The sequence below is a fragment of the Lycium barbarum genome, chromosome 11 (genome assembly GCF_019175385.1).
Source record: "Lycium barbarum isolate Lr01 chromosome 11, ASM1917538v2, whole genome shotgun sequence".
In the NCBI taxonomy this organism is placed as follows: Eukaryota; Viridiplantae; Streptophyta; class Magnoliopsida; order Solanales; family Solanaceae; genus Lycium; species Lycium barbarum.
The window spans coordinates 124,217,786-124,237,878 of NC_083347.1; the positions used below are offsets into that span (position 1 = coordinate 124,217,786).

Sequence of the window (20,093 nt, forward strand, 5' to 3'; positions counted from 1 at the left end):
TAGCTTATAAGCTGCAAACAAAACAAGCTCATAGAGTACTTTTTTTGTTTGGTTTTGTACCTCTTTGGCCTCTTGCAATTTAAATAGAAAAAAAATGACTTTCAATGTCTTTTTCAAATTTCTAATATTGATTTTTTCAGATCTTTATATATAAAAAAATAAAAATCTCTTGTGAAATTTTTTTGTAAAGGACCAAATAACCATTCACACAAAAAAATCTCCCCTGATCGTTTTAGAGTCTCACTAATCTAAATTCCCCCGGACGTGTCACTTTTTAGCGATAAACATCCAATAGCATCAGAAAATCTCCAATACTCAAAACCCACTTATCCAAATCCTCATCAAAAAGTCTTAACTTGGGATGAACCTCCCATTGCGCCAGAAAAATCTCTATTTAAGAATGAAGAAGTATCCACGACGTTTGATAGAAATAGACATATTCTCTTTAAAAGAAATCTACTTGCTTGAGATAAAAAAAAAAATCCTTAAATTTTACTTTTTTATTACTTTATAATTTATTTATTTTATGGAGGAAATGAATTAACATAGCATTTATAATTTGAATCGAAAAAAGTAACCCTGTAAACATCTGCTACTGATTGTTGCAAGTCATTAGCAAAATTCTACTACACCGTTTATGGATCATAAGCAGGGAACCATTACACTTATTTGGCTACATAAGCACCCATTGAAGGAAAGAAACACACTTGTAGAATTCACTGCACCCATTGCACAAATTGGATTAAGCAGCGTTCCACGCAGAAATAGAAAATACATACGATCTTGACTCAATACACAATATATTACTTCCCAAGCTTGCTACAAGATTACAAGCTGCATCATGGACCTACTTAGCAAACATCTCCGCAGAGAGCCATTACACTTATTTGGCTCCACAAGCCAATCCCTTCAGACTTACCATCGAAGCTTGCGCTTTGGAAAATCTGCGGAAAGCACACCACTGACAAGCACAACACAACCTATAACATTCACATACACTGCTACGATTTGTTTATGCCCAATTAGTCCATTACTTCATCCTAGACACCAGCTTTTTCGCAGAGATCTAGCAAGTCCAAAGTCTGCAAAAACATTTTAGGTTAGTAAGTAACCAACTTACAATAATCGTCGCATAAGGGAGACAAAATATGACTACATTTCTCATATTACCTCAGGTATGGAGAGCTCAAGACGGAACTTGGGACCATCATAGTGATGCAAAACTGGCCTAAAAGCATCTTCCTCCAAAGGCTTACAGATTTGCCTGACACGGGTCCTCACCTAAGTTTAAATGCAGAAAACTCAAAAATCAATACAAATGCATCAAATACCTAGAGAAAAAAGAAATTGTTGATTCATAACAATGAGGCCTCAGGTACAAATCTCAGTGAGGAAAATACTAGGTCATTTCTTCCCATCTGCCTAAGCTTTAGTAGGCAGAGTTACCAAAGAGTTATGCTGGTGGGAGGTAGTAACCGACAAATAGTCGAGGTGTACCCAAGCTGGCCCAACCACCACTGTCATTGGAAAAAATGAATTGTGGATTCATATCTTTACCTGAGCAGGAAACCGTGATTCTCCTTTGCACTTTTTATCTTCCCAAGCTGTTGGATCAATGTTAGAACCTCCAAAGCTTGCTGCCTGTCCAGAAGATTGTTAAAGAAAAGGTTAAAGAAGAGATTCTATGCTTTGAATGAAGGATGGAACAGAAAATTGTTAAACTAAACTCTGTTCTAATTTGTCTAATGCACAAAACAATTGTTTGACACACAATGAAGTGGACCTAATATTAATGCTTTTATTAAAAATGTCACATGCAGTGTTCATCTTCCACACTTAGTAGTACTTAGCGTTCTCTGGCACGTTTAAAATAAGAGGCAGCAAGTTAAAAGGCAACAACATAATAAGGCCCCTCACCCAGTAAACTGCAAATAAGAAATCCTCTGTTTTTTAAGTGATAAGAACTGCATCAGCAGTCCTCAAACAACTACGTTTGAAGTAATGAGATCTTACAATAAGGAAAAGTAAACTATGAAAAGTACAGGCATTTGCTGCTCTATGAAGAAAAAATTTACAGTATACGCTGCAAGCTGTCAAGCCCAATGATTGTGAGCGTGTATCCATACAATATTTCCCCATATCTGGGTTTTAGCTATAAAATGTACACGATTTGATGTTATATTGTTCAAGGATCAGAAAAGGTTGTGTTAAAGTTTCAATCAGTTAATAACATGGTAATTGCCCCTGCCACTACCGGAAATAAAAGTGGGAATGCTGTCACTAGAACGGACCACAGAAATAGAGGACCAGTTAATAGAATTGCAGAACTAACCTCAAAGATACCGTGTAACTGGTGAGTAGTGTAATTATAGAGGAATAATGGTAAGCCTGGTGTTATTGCCCTTACAGAGTCTCTGTACCTTGGAGGGAGACCTGCAAAAGAATGATTAGACTTGTAACAATAGAAACAACTCTGTCTCATCACCATTTACTTTTCAATGGCTTCAACTTTTGTCATCAGTTTGCTTTATTGACAAAAATATAATCCTAGAAGTTTCGAGGTTCATATACAATAAGGATCTCAATCTCCTCTCTTTGCAAGTGGTTATAACTCTCAGGAAGCCATAAAAACAAAAACTCAACAAAAATTAAGACGCATAATAACTGACAAGTCAAACGGGGGAGATCCTGCTAGAAGCAAGCAACAAATTGGCATTTTTATCCTTCAATCATCACTCTTTTATTACCGTTTCCACATGGCTTGTTTCTACTACATTATTGAACTAGGTATAGGACCATTAAAAGGGCTAGATAAGCACATAGGATGTTTATACAACCTTGTGAATTGCCAACAAGATATAAATCAGGTAGAATGCTTAAGATGTTAGAGTAATACCAAAGAGCTGGCGCTTCAAGTCTTCCTGCATAGTGTCATTGTTGCAAACAAATATATATCCACCAAGAACTTCATTCCTGGGCAGCGTCTCGGCAGCAGGCAAAGTCTTAAACCTTTTGTCAGCAGCATTATTCCCATTGGTGCTCTCACTGTTGTTGTTGTTGCTTTCCTTGGTGTGGTTCCCAATGTTTAACTTGCTTAAAGACACATTTCCCAAGCTGTTGACGTTGGAATTCATATTGTACATGCCACTAGCCATGGAGCTCTTGGACATAGTATTCTCATTCATCTTGTTGTCCAAATTCAACATGTACAAGTTGAGGCTTTCCCATTTGTTATCTTCCTGAAACCCTATGTTCTCCCTGGGCCTAATTTCAGCTGAGCCCTTTGAAAAGTCTAGGTTATTCCTCCGTTCACCTTTGGACCTTATCTGCTCAGCCAATTTCATAGCAGCCGTTGACCATTTATGATCCTCCGAGACTTTTGATTGTCCTCGAAGCTCATCGCCAAACTGCCAATAGCTGTGAAGACTATCCATGCTGCTACCTGACAACAAAAGCATACCCCAAGAATCACATTTCCAACTAAGCATATAAAAAGCCAAAAAGTACCCGTGACACGTAAGTCCATCACAGAAATTAAGGTATCATAGCAAGACAAATGAAAAACTGAAGCAACACTTAGTGGAAAGTAGTAATGAAAGATTGAAGTTAAAAACTAGTCTTACTTGAGGGCTTAATTAGCAGATCAGCACAATTGAGAATAGCCCTAGATTTTGGGATCCAAATCTGAAGAGAGAGACTCACCTTTATCTGCTGAGTTGCGAAACTCTGGAAGATGCGACAGAGGAGTAGCTGTTACCAGCTTTTTCCATATATATGCCACCTGAGTTGCCCCCATTTTATCACCTAAATTACACTACTGCCCCACCACCTTTTTCCAATTCCTTTCTTCTACTATCAACCATGGACTAACTTGAATTTGACTATGAGTTGTTAGGATGGGCTTAGCTATATAAGCTGCAAATAACTTATAAGCTAAAAATGATAAGTTGGGTAAATTAATTTAATTTTTTTGATTTATAAGTTATTTTCAGTTTATAAGCTGCTTTAGATAAGTTAAGTTAAATGAGCTTAATTATTTTTTTGAACTTATTTTAAGCACAAAATGACTTTAAGCTGGTCAGCTAAACACTCAAAAAAACTGAAAACAGCTTATAAGCAACTTATAAGCCAATCCAAACGGGCTCTATGACAGCTTTTACCACTTTTTTATTATACCGTAGATGATTTTATTCCCCAAAGTTGTCTCTCTAATTAAGATATGGTAAAAGGTGAAAAGTGTCCTTGACAAATTAAAAATACAACAAAAATATCTTTTGTTTGGTTTTTGGTCCAAAAATGCTCTTGAGCTATTAGAAATAAGACTAAAATGCTTAGCAAATTGACTTAACAATGTCTCTATCTCGTTAACGGACCTTCAGGTCTAAGATATCTCCTTTTAAAGCTTCTGAAGCGTGTGTCGGAAGTTTGTTTGCACAAGAAATATATCAAATTTGAAGCAAACTATTGTAATTTTAAATTCAGATATTTGTGACCTTGATCGTGATGTGTATGTCTGAAGTTACTTCTAAATGGCAAACTCACACAAAAAAAAAAAAAGTATAAACTTTAATTATGACTTAAATGAAAATTCCAAAATCGGCTATATGTGCACTTGCCCCCCTCCAGCTCCATTGAATTAGAAAACTAGACATTGGCCCAAAAAGAGCAGATAAGGTCTTAACCAAGAAACCGCTAAATGGGATGCATCTTCCCTTAAAAAAATGTATTTAAAATTAAACAAATCAAAGGAGAAGAAAACAGATTCCAACCATATTAAATTCAATATGAATTCTGTTTCATGTGCTCTACAAACACAATATTGGGACCACATCCATTGTTCCTCATGTAGGTGGGTGTTGAGTTATTTCTCATATAGAATTTAGTTAATAATCAAGTTGCTTATGCTAGCAATATATGTCATAGTATTTTTAGTTGTGATGCTTCCTGTGTAGGAGACCGTGACAATTTGAATAACACCACGTTTCTATGATTGGGCCTATGCCCGTATTTAATAATGGACAATGGATGAGTAGTAACTATTAGATTGATCTTTGGTGTGGATTCGATCATTCGAATGATTATGGCCTAATGACTATTTTATTTGCTGCATTCGCTATTGAAAGTTTACTGATGTGATTAATTTACATTCATGAAGCCTAAAGAGAACGTTTTAAAATTTCTTTCACTCTCAGAGCTAATATTCAAATCTTTTATTATAATAAACGAATCACATTTATCCAATCTCATTCTCTAATACTGAAATACTTGGCTCTCAGTTAATATTATATTCATCCTCCAAAATGGAGGATAAAAATAAATAAATTAATATTTCATATTCTTTGTAGCTCAAGGTGCTTTCTTTAACCCTGGATTAATTATGAAACAACATAAACAAATAGGATTTGACAAATACATATATGTTGTAAAATCGAGCTCAGAATAACAATACAAAGATGAACACAATAGATATAATATAGAGTTAATATCTGAGATGAACACTCAACTATGGGTTATTTCACTCAGAAAGTCACTCAACTTTGTTTTGTAACCAGAAAATCACTTAACTATAGATATTTCACTCAAAAACTCACTCAACTATAGATATTTCACTCAAAAAGTCACTTAACTATGGGTGTTTCACTCAGAAAGTTGCTTTCTAACCAGAAAATCACTCAGCTATTGGTGTTTCACCTACAAAGCCACTCAACGATTTTAATTGATTTTTTAATTACATTTTGCTGATTTTTATTTAAAGCCAAAATTGTAAAAAGTAAACAAGTATCCATTTTAATCATTTTATTGACCTGCCCACTAGAAATATATTGACCAAGACCTTTTATTTTAATTCTTCTAAAATTGGTTTAAGTTTATAAACATAAAATGCTGTTAAGAAATTTTTTATTCATGTGATGAGATATCCTACCAAATTTTACAAAGACAGAGAAAAATCTCAGAGATATTACTTATTCAATTGAAGTCCTACTTGTAGGGTAGAATTGTGTGTTCATTTAAAACTCTAATAATAATCATTAATTGTTATACTACAGAAGAAAAAAGAGAAAAGGACCAAATATAAAGGAAATATTTTACACATTTAAAGTTCTAGATGTAAGATAGAGTTGTATGTTTTTTAAAACTCTAATTATGCATTGAATATAATTGTCATTTAATAAGTTTTCTAGTGTTTAGGACTTCAAATTAATTTTAAAATATTGTTTGTCAGCATTTTACGTAATGTAACTTTCAAACTTACCATAATTTTTTTGTCCACGTAAATCATGGACGGTAAAAGAAGCATCCTAATTTGCAATGGATTCTAAAAGAATTTACATATGGTGTTCTTTATAAAAAAAAACCTTGAATGAGAATAAATTGTGGTTGTACATGTAATGGATTGTATTTTCTTTTGATAGCATATTCTGCAAAATAATATCGAGCATTTTACTTTTTTTTATATGTCAAGTCATTTATTTTTTCTTCCAGTTTTGACGTGGTTATATATATATATATATTATTTACCTTGGTCAATATATTACAATATATTTTTAGAAGGCTAGGTCAATAAAATAGTTAAAATGGGTACTTATTTATTTCTTACAATTTTGGCTTTAAATAAAAATTAGCAAAATGTAATTAAAAATCACTTAAATAGGTTGAGTGACATTGTAGGTGAAACACCAATAGTTGAGTGACTTTCTAGTTAGGAAACAAAGTTGAGTGACTTTCTGAGTGAAACACCAATAGTTAACTGACTTTTTGCTTAGAAAACAAAGTTGGGTGACTTTCTGAGTGAAGCGTTCATAGTTAAGTAACCATCTGAGATATTAACTCAAACAATATAGGATAACTTTCTTCTTTCTTTCAAGTGTGTAGTACATCACACATCATAGCCCTATTTATACTACTACATAGAGGGTGGTTACACTATTGCCTCAACACATGTCATTATCTCTTGAGAAGGTGGGGAAGAATATGGGGTTGTAGGAGATGAATGAAAGAGTAGTGGAGGATGAATGAGAGAATAGGAGAGGTGTGGTATAGCTACACATAATGGTGGAATAACTCCAAAATGTTATGAATATCCACATTATTATCATATTTACAACACTTCCCCTTGGAAGTCTGATAATGTACGTCGTTAAAACCTTACTAAAAACCAATCTTGTGGGAAAAAATTCTAGTGAAGGAAAAAGAGTATGCATAACTAGTAATACGCATTATTTGCTGCCTTGTTAAAAATCTTGTCGGAAAATCCAATGGGACAACACTTTGACTAAGGAAAAAAGAGTGCAACGCGTATTTTTCTCCCCTGATGAATAGATCATTTTTATTTCTTGGAGACGATGCATCCCAATCTTGTATATCAACTTCTCAAATGTCGAGGTTGGTAATGCTTTAGGGAAAAAATCCGTCAAATTATTAATCGAGCGAATTTGTTGAACATCTATCTCACATTTGTTTTTCAAGATCATGAGTAAAAAAGAACTTTGATGAAATGTGTTTTTTCTATCTCCTTTAAATGTATCCTCCCTTTAGTTAAGCAATACATGCAACATTATCTCCTTACAATGTAGTTGGAATATCTTTTTTCAAAAGAAAACTACACATTTCCTAATATGTTGTCGTCGTTCTCAACCAAACACACTCCCGACTAGCTTCATGAATGGCTATTATCTCCGCATGATTTGAAAAAGTACCAGCTATTATTTGCTTCATGTAAAATCAAGCTCAGATTAAACAATATAAAGATGAACACAATAGAAACAATATAGGATAACTTTTTTTTTTTTTGAAGTGTGTAGTACATCACATATCATATCCCTATTTATACTAATACATAGAGGATGATTACAAGATTACCTTAAACATGTCATTAACCTCTTGAGAAGATGGGAAAGAATATGAGATTATGGGAGATGAATGAGAGAGTACTGAAGGTGTGGTATCAATAACTACACGTAATGATAGAATAACTCCAAGAAGTAATGGATAACCACATTATTATCATATAATCCATTTTCTTTTTCTTTTTTATTCTGATTTACGGAAAAATGACTGTACTTTTTTGTTAGATTTTCAGCAACAGGAAAATATAAGTACTCCTCCAGCTTCAATTTAATTAATTTTTTTATATATATTTGATAATTCTGTAATTTCAGTATTTTACATGGGTTTATTTAGAAGGAACATTTTCGTTCATTATATAAGAGTGACGCAGTAATCAAGAAACCGCCTTGTTGAGGGGCGTTACACATTTACTATTGCAGGTGTTTGAATTTGGAGTGTCAGTAATCAGTGGAAATGCAAAGCGAATTCGATCGTCTCCTCTTCTTCGAACACGCTCGCAAGACTGCTGAGACCACCTATGCTAAGAATCCCCTTGATGCTGATGTCTCTGCACCCTTCCCTTATCTCTTTTTTATTTTTATTTTTTACCAGTATTAACCTGCCTATGCTTAATCTCAAGATGTAATGTGTTCGTGTCTGTTGTTTGTGTGTTCAGAACTTGACGAGATGGGGAGGTGCCTTAATGGAATTGTCACAGTTCCAGCCCGTTCCTGAATCCAAGAAGATGATTTCCGGTACTTCCCTAGTTATTTCATTCTTAATGGAGTGTCGCAGGTTCAAAACCCCGAGGCTTGCCTAGTGCGGTTTACCTTTCCTGTGTGGTTTGCAGGCTTTACTCTGTGCGTTGCGGGTTGCCTTGTCATTAAAAAAAAAAGTTGGTTCTTTTAACGATAGTTGCCTGCTAATAATTGATATGCTAAAGGGAATTGGGTGGATAGTTTTTAGTTACAAGTAATGTTATTATTCGAGGTAATGAGTAATCTCAATCTGACACATGTAGCTGAAAATATGGATCATTACCTGCCATTTGATATGTGGTGGACAACTTATAGTAAAACACGTTAGTTGGAGGGAGGTTTGAGGATCTTTTGCGAGGTATTGACGCAAGTAAAAAATAATGCTTGTCGTTTACTTAGTAATTTTGGGAATTACTGTGCAGACGCTACATTAAAATTGGAGGAAGCATTGGAGATTAATCCACAAAAGCATGATGCATTGTGGTGTTTGGGGAATGCACATACATCTATTGCATTTTTAATTCCTGATCAAGATGAGGCTAAGACTCACTTTGACAAGGCAGTTCTTTGCTTCCAGCAGGCAGCTGATGCGGTAGATTCTTTTTAACTGAGATTTAAAACTTTGCCTGCTTACTATTGACAAGTGTCTTAGCTTTTTTGTCTTTCTTCGACGGCAGGATCCAAGCAATGGCCTTTACCGCAAATCTTTGGAAGTTGCTCCTAAGGTAATTTGCACATTTTAGCTAAGTTTTGATATGTGTAATGTGCTGCCCTGTAGTGGTGTATTAAAGAATTCCAAGTGAATGCAGAATTTGATGTGGTGTATTTTTTGTCTTATATGGCTTACATCCGGAGTTGAATGAGAAACTCTCCACTTACTGTTTTATCTTTGTTGTCCTCTGTCGAACTAGTTATCACGATCCTTCACAATAAAGAGTCCAAATAAGAGAAAAAACTTGTGCTTAGTGCTAGCAAATGAGCGGGTCAGATCGGATATGGGCGGCTTGAAAACGGGTTAGGCAAAAATGGATAAGTTTTTCGACCTGCCCATTTACAGATAAAAAATGGGTTGAGTATCCATATTCTCAATGACTTCTTGAATGTTGTCATTGGTGGGAGGCTGGGAGTTATTGCACTTGGTCAAAGACAAAATTTTGATGAATCTATTTTTGTCATTCTCGACCAAGTTTGAATTTTTTTCTTAAGAAACCATGAAATTTACAAATATCAAGAGGCTCCAACTGTACATTGTAGAAAATTGCTTAGAACATTGATCCGCATCTAACCTATCAGAGAAGCTCCAGAACCAGAAAATGGGGAATTTTTTTTTCCCTAAGAAACCCTTGAAAATACCAAAATTAGATTCAACTTAAATAAATCTAGTGTTTTATTCCTGACCAAATTAGGATCTCTTTTCTAAAAACTCACAAAAAATACAAAAATCAAGAGCTCAGATAGCACTTTGTAGAGAACTGAATTATGAATCTATTTTTTTTTTTCATTTTCATTTTCTTTTGGTTTTGGATCTTCCAAATCATTCCCACAAGAGATCTGGACCATTTTTTTTGATTCTTCGAGGAAAAGATTCATTCTCTTTATAAAATAGGAGGTAGAACCAATAAAGGTTTCTTTTTCGATTCATCCCTGGCCTCATTCGAGAATCGTTTTTTATCCAATCCGCTGGAATCAATAGAAAAGGAAAATCCCTCATGATACACCAGACGAAAAGTATTTTTGAAGCTTTTTAATTTCATCAAAGTGATGCTCTCCTTTAATTTGTGAGCTTTTCGGGTTTCAGTGCATGTTTTCTTCTTCTCAGTTTCAGTATCAGTATCAGGTTAACCACTTCCAATGTAATACAAAGAAAAAAAAAAGAAAAAAAAAAGAATTATTAATTATGTGATTGATTGATGGCCAAGTTGGCCTTGGTATCATCAATGGAATCTTTTACTTGATAAAAGAACTCCTTCCTTGTTTTCCAGAAAAACAGAAAAAGAATAGTCACTGTCACTACAACCACAGCAACTGATCAGCAGATTTCCGTTGCCTGTTATCCAGTTTTGCCCCATGGTCTATACATTTTTACAGCGGGTCATATCGATCCATAGATCGATAATCCAACCCGTTTTTAATGGATACTTGTATTTTTATCCATTTTGCCATCACAAGTACTGCACTTTATTTAAAGCAGTGTGCGTCATCCGGGGTGATAAAAAAGAACCATACCCTGTTGATAGTGTCCCTGTCGCTTAATCATCAGGCTACCCAAGCGGTACATAGTGCGACCCTTAGAAATTGGGGGTTCTCGCTCATCTCTTGGGTCCATCTCATCTGAGAACTTTTCCTTTCCCTTTCCATTAGCATAGCTAAATTTGAATAGGATGAATCAGCCTCAAGAAAAGTAAGCCCCCTTTCCTTGATTGAATGTGGCTTTTTCTTGCCTCATAAAATTGATTGCCCAAAATAAATGAGTTATGGCTTACGAGGAGCCAGTAACTGTGTCTTTTCTATACTAATAGGACCCTCTCACTTAGCTTTGCAAGCCAGCTTTTCGTAGTCTAGACTAGTGCATGAGTTAAGACATTAGCTTTGACTCACACATTACATTTCATTAAGCAGAAGAGTAGAACAATAAAAGATTTATAGGAGTCACGAGGGAAATGCTATATGAGCTATTGCTGAAGAAATGGTTTTAAAATAGTGATTATTTTCAAATGTCAAGCAATTGAGGGTGCGGACATCGAGTAACTAGAAAAGGATGTAGAATGAAGTTATATTGCTGCAATGAGAAGGTTACAGTGGGTTGAGTAAATGGATGTGGAATAACCAACCCGCCAAATGTTTTTTTAGGTAACTAACTGTATATTAATCACATGAATGAGAATTACAAAACAGCTAACAACCACTGTTAGCTCAGTCTAACACAGTAACCCCACACCTCTGCTACCAACAGTGCCTAAACATGACTGTCTAATTAGAAGTATTTACATCAGCCCTGATTGAACTAAGCTTCTAACTCCTGACAGAGTTCTAACATTACATGTATAATGCCAAATGTTTTTATACGGGTTATATATGCAGTGTGAGATATTACTTTAACCTACCCTTGGAATCTTCAGATTTTCAATATTTTGTCATGGGGCGGATTGTTGGCCAGTCAAGAACTCTCATGTTCAGAAGATGAAAGCTGCGGAAATGAGAATGCTGCGATGGATGTGTGGGCACACTAGGAGAGATAGGATTAGGAATTAAGATATCGGGGACAAGGTGGGAGTGGCCTCGATGGAGGACAAGATGCGGGAAGCAATGGTGAGATGGTTTGGGCATGTGAAGAGGAGAGACAAAGATGTCCCAGTTCAGAGGTGTGAGAGGTTGACTATGGACGGTTTCAGGAGAGGTAGATGTAGGCTGAAGAAGTATTGGGGAGATGTGATTAGACGGGACATGGCGCAGTTCCAGCTTACTGAGGACATGACCTTAGATAGGAGGTTATGGAGGATTCATATTAGGGTAGAAGGTAGTCCCGCTCCTAGTAGTTGCAGTTTTTACTCTTTAGTGTCTTGCCTTTTGATTTCGGCTACTATATGTTGTTTTTTGCACTTAATTTATCTTATTTATCTGTGGTAGCTTTTTCGCTTTCGTTATTTTCATTTCATACTGCTTTGATTTGCTTGTCCTTATCTATCTTTTTTGCCATGCTTTCTCTTGAGTCGACAATCTTTCAGAAACAACCTCCTACCTTCCAATGTAGGTGTTAGGTATGCGTACGCTTTACCCTCCCTAGACCCCACATTGTGGGATTTCACTGGGTATGTTGTTGTCATGGCTTATTGAGGTATGCCTCTTTGAAGTACAAACACAATTGCTGTAGATATGACTAGAAACATGTAACTAATTTTGGAGATATTTCTGAGACTTGAGAGCCATTTTTGGTCAAGCGTTTGAGGAACTGTGAAATGCTCCAAAGGAGATTAGAGATAAATCTCAACATGATACCCTTTATGAGCTGAAAGCAAATTTTTATATAGGAGAAACATGGTCACAGAAACAATAAATGGGGAAGATGAGAGAGGATGACTTGCACATGTTCTTGTTGTGTCAAGCATGGTTACTCCTTTAGTAACTTTTGAGAACTTGATAGTGGCAGAAAGCTGAAAAAAGGAGGGGAGGAGGAGGAAGCTATGTGGAAGATATCAGTGTATTGATTATGACCTACCTGTGATAAAACTGAAGCAGAATTATGTTAAACTGCAGGCATACAAAAATTGGGTTATTAGGATGTCCATGGATGTTAATCTAATGAACTTATTTGATTGTGCCTCTGAATTATCAAGAAGAAACAAATATGAAAAAAGAAGAGATTATGCCCATTTTTGTTTTTACCAGTATGATAATGAGGTATTTTTTGAGTCACTATTCATGGCATCACATGCTACATGCTAACAGTCGATACGTCAACAGCTTAGTTTGGTGTGCATCTACCTTATACTATATATGTAATCATTATTTCTCCATCTGACACAACTTTTTAAGTCTTTTTATTATAAGTAGATACATTTTATACATTCTTTGGGTCAGATGGGGCAAAGAAATTAAAATTTTGATCGTGCCTTGAATTGTTTTGTGTTTGTGATCTAAACTTAAATTGCATACTCTCTGTTGTATTTAATTGTCTGAGTGTCTAGGTGATTGGTGCTGATGACTGATAATTGATCTGGCTTATCCTTCTTTGAGAATTTGTGATAGCTTTACTTAAAAGGTTGATAGTGTAGCCATCTTAGTTTCACGATGTTTAGGTTTTTTTTTTTTTTTTATGTTTTCTGCATTATGTTTAGGCTCCGGAGTTGCACAAGGAGATCCACAGACATGGTCCGATGCAACAAGCTATGGGACCGGGACATTCAACTTCAACGAGTACAAAGGTATCTTTTCGATTTGAGTGAATTAGTGCTACTATTGCAGTTTGGAATATTATAAACACCTTGCCGCTGTATAGAAAAGTTCACGACTAATGCCCTCAGAGAATTTGGCCATGGGAGAATTCAAAAGAAAATAATACCCTTCCATGAACACTTCCATCTCTTTCCTCATTTTCCCTCTATTCTGTGGGTTACCCTTCCTTTTGTTTTACTTTATATTCTTGACAAAATTGTGTTTGGACTATCTTCACTTTTCCCTTTCTTATGAAAGATAACCCTTTTTTGTCATTGTTTACTTTTTGAATTTTCTTTCTCTATCAGAGAAAGTAACATTAAGTGTAAACTCTGCCCTAAAAAGATCTGCAGATTTGATTGTGTCAAAGGCTTAAACAAAACATAGCTAAGGACTTTCCAAAGTGTATGCTAAAGGTTTCAAATGACCTCTTTACCTTTTGGTCTACTTTATACTGAAAACAAGTACTGAAAGGATTTTGCTATGGAATTCAAAACAAGAAGGGATATTTTAAACTAGAGTGAGCTAACCATAAACAAGAGAAGATGTAGTGGTAATTTACCTGGAATTTTTTTCTTAGTTGATATTGATTTTAATGCTTCTTGATTTTCTTTTATTGTTCTTCAGCTGATAAAACATGGTCGTTTTGTTTTATGAATCCATTTTGTCTCTTTCATTCAGTTGATTTTTATTGAGAGGAGAGACTGAGTGGGAATCGTCTCTTCTACGACTGTCCTGCAGCAACTTGATGTAAAATATGCTTCTTTGTCAAACCAGTTCTTGTGATCACATATAGTTCCTTTTTCATGTAAATAACTTTTTCCTATCTCTGATCAATGCTTAATTGTCAACTTGCTGTACCGGGGTCCTGACTTGCTATCTTTTAAGAATAAGTTCTGATTGGGGTGTCAAATTTAGTTCTCTTCTGGCTTCTTGTTATTGTTATTGTTGTTTAATCTTTATCCACTCTTGCATTCCAGAGTTCAAAGAAGAAGAAGAGCAGTGATCTCAAGTATGACATATTTGGATGGATGATACTTGCTGTTGGCATCATCGCGTGGGTGGGTTTTGCGAAATCCAATGTTCCGCCTCCCAGATAAAACCAGAATATACCTCTGCAGGGAAAAAAATACATGCTATAGGTCTCCCTGCATAATCACAGTGCTAGGTGTTCATGCTTGCCATTTAGTTGTTACTGATAATTAGGACTTTTACTGGTGTAATAGCTTAAGACAGACTCTTGTAATTAGTTTCTTCCAGACTTGCTGTAGGCTTTGTCCCAGCATTCGGTGTTTGCTAGTTATGTAATTTAAGAAAGTTGCATTAGACAAGTAAAATAATATAGAATGTCATATTTCAGGTAAAAGCTATATACATTTAGTGTCTTTTCTCTTATTTTTCTTTATAATTTCGGGTAAGATTAAACACGTCCTCCCAAGGTAGGGGTAAGGTTGCGTACACTCTACCCTCTTCAGACCCCACAAAGTGGGATTACACTGGGTATATTGTTGTTGTTGTTATTAAACACGTATTGTTCTTTAATTTGCACAAAAGAAAGAAAATATAATTAAAGGTGTGGAAGAATGTCCAACAATTGCAATGTCTATAAAAGGGAATTGTGTACAGTTGCTTCACAATTTGCAGTTGTTGCTACTGTCTTTTCCATTTCCTATTAGATGCTTTTGAGTCTCGACTGGGGCTACAGAAAAACTAGTGTAGATGTATGATTATTCATGGTTAAAGGATGATTCAATTATTAAAGGAGTTGCAATTTGATGCAATGTTACGAGTTAAGCTCGACTCTAATCATCCTTTTTCAGCAAATGGTTTACTTTTACAGATCATTGATGTCTATCATCTATTTTATACTCCCCCGTTTGAAAATAAGCGTCTACTTAGTAGGTTTTGGCATATTCCTTGAGAAAATACTAACTTCAAGAAGTCAATAGGTATTTTTACTAAATTTTTCTTAATTAAAGTTTGCATATTACTGTTAACTTGACATATTGGGTCTGGTCACTTAACAATTAATAAGAACAAGTTTGAAAAATAAAATCAAGAGCCTGTTTGGATGGGCTTATGCCTATAAGCTGCAAACAGCTTATAAGCTAAAAAAAATAAGTTGGGGTAGTCTAACTTATTTTTTTTAACTTATAAGCTGTTTTCAACTTATAAGCTGCTTTAGATAAGCTAAGTCAAATGAGCCCAATTATTTTTTTAAGCTTATTTTAAGCACAAAATGACTTTAAGTTGGCCAGCCAAACACTCAAAAAAACTGAAAACAGCTTATAAGCAACTTTATAAGCCAATCCAAACGGGCTCCAAGTCTTATTATGAACCGGAGAATAGTATTAAAAATTTGCTTATGCTACTGATATTGAAAATCTCAAGGCTGATCTAGTGAGGAAGGGGGGGAGGGGGGGGGGGGGTGATGAGAGGTGACATTCCCCCCATACTTGTCAAGGGAATAAATGTTTTCATCGAAGAATAAAATAAAAATAGTTAAAAGCAAGAAAAGGTAGTAGTGGAAAGAGACAACGAATTCCTCTTAATATAATTTATTCACTCAAGGTTGTGATGTATGAATAAGGGAAAATTAAAGAAGATTAGATTAAAAATTTGAGTTGAAATAAACAATTTATTAGATAAAGTTAACAAGTGGTAGATCGAAATAATTGGAAAGTAGCATAGAGTGGGCCCCGCTGGCAATGAAGCAAGAATATGAAGCAAACGTCGTCGTGAAGCCGGGAATAGGTACACACATTCACTCTCTGGACAATGGCAGCCTCAGAAATGCTATCGAAAGAGGAATTGCTTCATCTTTTTGATCGCTTCGCCTTCCTCACCTCCCACCCTGGTACTTCATTTGCAGCACCCTTTTCTTTTGTCCCAATTTTTTACTACTTTCTCAAATGAAATGATGATGTACAGATGTCAAGAAAAGGATTGCTGATGCTGTCACTCACAAGCAGCAGGTCAGTTTCCATAACACACTCTCTCTCTCTCTGTGTCTAGCTAATATCAATAAGCCTCCCCATACCCTACTTGTGAGACTAGCGCTAATTTGGAGCTCTTGACAATAATGTCAAAGGGCCTTACCATGATGAAACAATTCTGTGAATGCTCCCAGCTACGCTCTTCTCATTCACTTTTCTTCTTCTACTTGCTCACTTCTGTTCCATCCTTAGAAAACAATGAGAATCCTCAACTATAAATTCCATCTTTCAGTCTTTTTATTCCATTGTTTATTCTTGATTATACTAATGGTTGGGCTCTGACACTGCACTATCCATGTGGACGCCTTGAAATGCATGTTAACTGAAGATGAATTATACTTGATAATTTCACTGTACTAGAGTCTAATGTTTATTTAAACAACGATTTTGTGGCAAATTCTTGTGCCATTTAGTTTGAACCTAATGAAGTAAACAAGTGCACCAACTATCACATAAGATATGCATAAAAATTTGTTTCCGCATCCATGAATTTAGTCATACTCCTTTTGGAAAGCATCAAAATCTGTTTCTCCACTGGGAAAAGGCCATAATGTGGTTGTCAAAGATGGAAAAGAAGGCTGAAAATAGGTACATATTTCCGATTCGGCTAGCTGACTGGAAGTCTGGGACACCAATCCATTGCGTGCACATTAGTACATGGACAACCTGTGCACTCAAAGGCAGTCTTCCTCTTGATGTCCTCTACTAGAGAATCAAAAAGAGTACTCTAAGGTGCAAACATGTATTACCAATGGTACCTTCCCTTTGTGAAGGTGAAACCAAAATGAGAAAAGATCTAGGATAGAGACTAATGAAGAATGTTGTTACAAGAGTACGTCATGTGAACTCAAGATACCATTCCATGTTGGACTTGCCAGGAGCTTTTGAATCCTATAGGATATGATTTGATTTTTGATGAAAATCATTGTTGTCATCACCCCTTGACTTGTTTAATGTCAATATCTTCCATATTCTACAATAATTTGTTTTCTCCATTTATGGTTGTACTTTGAAACCAAAAGAACATCATTATATGCAGGAAGCTGTTGCTGTTACCACTGCCATCCAAGAGGAGATATTTTCCGAGATGGGAATTGGTGAGCTTTAAACTACTCACACTTTACTTCCAGAGTTTAACACGGACAATTTTGATTGTTGAAGAGCAAATGCTTCTTTTGCTGCTGTTTAGTCCATACTTATGTTGGAACAACTGTGAAAAGAATCAGCATTTTGACTCTAATCTAATTGAACCATTTTGCTGGGTCATTATATAGTGGTGCTTTCGTTTCAAAAGAGAGGAGCCAAGCACCAGTTTTGCAGATGGAACTAGGGCTGAGTTGCAAATTTGTTATAACCTGATTTCCAAAACTAGTTCACGTAGACTTGTTGTCGCTGATGGTACTATTTCTGTTGTTTCATAAAATTTTATATGTTTTCTTGGAATAACAACCCATATTGCCCATTATCCAGAAGATGATAATCCTTTTATTTTCATTGTTTCTTAGTTTGATTTGATTAAAGGATAGAAGATTGCGTACCTTCTCACCTTTCCTTCTTTTCGTCGGTTCAAAAACTAAAACTAATGTTTCTATTGGTGCAATGTAGTGTCATCTAATATGTGGGGAAAATGCATACCTGCAATTATTGTGCTTGCTTCATATAGTTATTTCATTGTTTTACTGAAACCAGTGTGGGAGTTCTTTATTTCTCTGTTGCAGATCCAAGGTTTGGTCTTGCTTGCTTGGGAAAAATAAACATGACCTATGAGAGTGATCGAGACCTGATGATTCGTTTTTATGAATTTGTTGCAAAGTAAGATCAGCATATTCCGTCTTTAAGGTTGTCGCAGTGCATGTGGTCATTTCTATATATGCTTTTATTCTGCTGTTATTCTGCTTATTGTTAAGATGAACTTCTATATTGTGTTTATTTTCACCTTTGGACCTTTTGAAGAACGTTTCTTGGCACAGTGCTCAATAGGATATTACGAAGTGTATTTCTCTTATTTTTATTCAATTAAAGGAACTTTACCATTAAGGCTATCCTTGCCAACAACTCCAATAAAGATTTACTGAATATTGAGTTCTGTGAAGAAACTGACTAGGATTATTTTTCTTCTGTTTTACTGGCCATGAAGAGAAGAAATGGCCTGTGAAGAGGCCGAGCTTGGTCCAGACAGATTTGCTGAAAGATTAACGATGCAACAGAATTTACAAGAGCAGGCAAGAGATCTCTTCTCTTGAGGCTTAATTTATGTTTATAGATGTGATAATAATAGTGGAAATAACCATTTGACAGCAACTGGAGATGCTGAAGTACATGCGCAGCTTTCACATGGATGATCAGTCTGCAATACTTGAGAAGGTATTGTTGAAAAACTACAAACTATGATGATCTCCTCACAAATGAAGATGCTAATTTCATAAAATAAAACATTAAAAAATATGAAATCTCTGTTTGATCAAGATTAGATAACATATGGGAAGTTAAAGAGTACCTGAAGTACCTGAACTGCTTTTGGTATCAGAGTTTACAACTCGATAAAAGTGATGCAACTTACAAAACTAAATTTTCATATCAATTAGCTATTTATTTTGCACGTCGTCCAATATTGTTCTTCTAAATTTGACCTGCATGTTTGACAGATTCACCAGCAGTTGGAGAAGGCCAACTTTGATACTGAAGCTTCTGTGCTGACAGTGGAGCAGATGCAGGATGTTGTTCGACGGAGAGTATCACCTTTGTTCCAGCCTAGATAATTGGAGGGATCTCTCCAGGAGTTTATAGTTTTTTATAGTTGCATTCGCATGCCATTAGAGAAAAGATAGATGTTGAACACCCCCCCCCCCCCCCCCCCCCCCAAACCCCCCCACACAACAACACACACACCTTCCAACCAAACTTAGAGGGGATGTTGTCCTATTTTATAATTAAGAAAATTCTGCTTAATCCATAGTGTTTATTGCACTTTTTGTACCTTTTTCCTTTTCTTATTTCTGGCTTTATTCATGTATGCTAGACATCTCATAAGTTTGCTCTGAGAAGTATTAAAAGTTCACTGAACTCTTTTAAAGAAATTTTACTTGCATTACCTCTTAAAATTCCTCTGTTCCTTTATTTGTGAGAGGAAAGAACAGGTATAAAGATGTTGCAGGACTAAAAGCTGGAGAAAAGTTTAGAGTCACTTTTATTTTTCCACAGTCAATTTGTTCGAAAGCATCATGGGCGGACATCGAAGAAGATAAGTTGGACCACATGTGGCAAGCTGTTACTGTAAGGATCTAAAGCATTACTTTCTTGGTTGAATTTCTCTTTTCTGGAATCATGATGTTTGATTCATTTCTTTGGATTTCTCTGCAGCATAATCTTGTACTCCATTTTCCCTACTGTTGTGTCTTCTGCGTTTTTTGTTTTTTCCACAACTGAATCCTTTGTTTTACTTGCCTCCTTTCTGTATTTGTGTTATGTTCAATTCATGCTTGCATAGTGAGAAAATGATTATGTTATTGTAGAATATTAAGAAATTTACAACCTAAATCTGGCTTAGTGATGGAAATTATTTCTCATTTGTGTGTTAGCC

General features: G+C 35.5%; 3 protein-coding genes across 4 annotated transcripts; 2 read left to right on the forward strand and 1 right to left on the reverse strand.

Annotated features, from left to right (window-relative positions):
- Positions 1 to 536: 536 nt before the first annotated feature.
- LOC132617070 (B2 protein-like) lies at positions 537 to 3,859 on the reverse strand. Of its 2 annotated transcripts, none has more exons than XM_060331958.1 (6): positions 3,703 to 3,859; positions 2,897 to 3,442; positions 2,333 to 2,433; positions 1,558 to 1,641; positions 1,171 to 1,281; positions 537 to 1,082 (listed from the first exon to the last, which is right to left on the reverse strand). In XM_060331958.1, exons 1-6 carry the CDS (start codon positions 3,794 to 3,796, stop codon positions 1,041 to 1,043), a joined length of 978 nt encoding a protein of 325 aa, XP_060187941.1. In that variant the 5' UTR covers positions 3,797 to 3,859; the 3' UTR covers positions 537 to 1,040. The 2 variants fall into 2 exon arrangements, with proteins under 2 accessions (XP_060187941.1, XP_060187942.1); XM_060331959.1 differs by having other exon boundaries at positions 3,624 to 3,760.
- A 4,278-nt stretch (positions 3,860 to 8,137) lies between these two features.
- Positions 8,138 to 14,887, forward strand: LOC132616942 (mitochondrial import receptor subunit TOM20-like). The gene is made up of 6 exons (XM_060331732.1): positions 8,138 to 8,391; positions 8,504 to 8,582; positions 9,008 to 9,177; positions 9,263 to 9,310; positions 13,421 to 13,507; positions 14,498 to 14,887. The coding sequence occupies exons 1-6, from the start codon at positions 8,302 to 8,304 to the stop codon at positions 14,615 to 14,617; spliced, it is 594 nt and encodes a 197-aa protein (XP_060187715.1). The 5' UTR covers positions 8,138 to 8,301; the 3' UTR covers positions 14,618 to 14,887.
- Positions 14,888 to 16,004: 1,117 nt separating this feature from the next.
- On the forward strand, positions 16,005 to 19,590 carry LOC132616943 (uncharacterized). The gene is made up of 7 exons (XM_060331733.1): positions 16,005 to 16,374; positions 16,449 to 16,492; positions 17,553 to 17,610; positions 18,232 to 18,325; positions 18,651 to 18,735; positions 18,812 to 18,877; positions 19,159 to 19,590. The coding sequence occupies exons 1-7, from the start codon at positions 16,296 to 16,298 to the stop codon at positions 19,270 to 19,272; spliced, it is 540 nt and encodes a 179-aa protein (XP_060187716.1). The 5' UTR covers positions 16,005 to 16,295; the 3' UTR covers positions 19,273 to 19,590.
- The last annotated feature ends 503 nt before the right edge of the window (positions 19,591 to 20,093 follow it).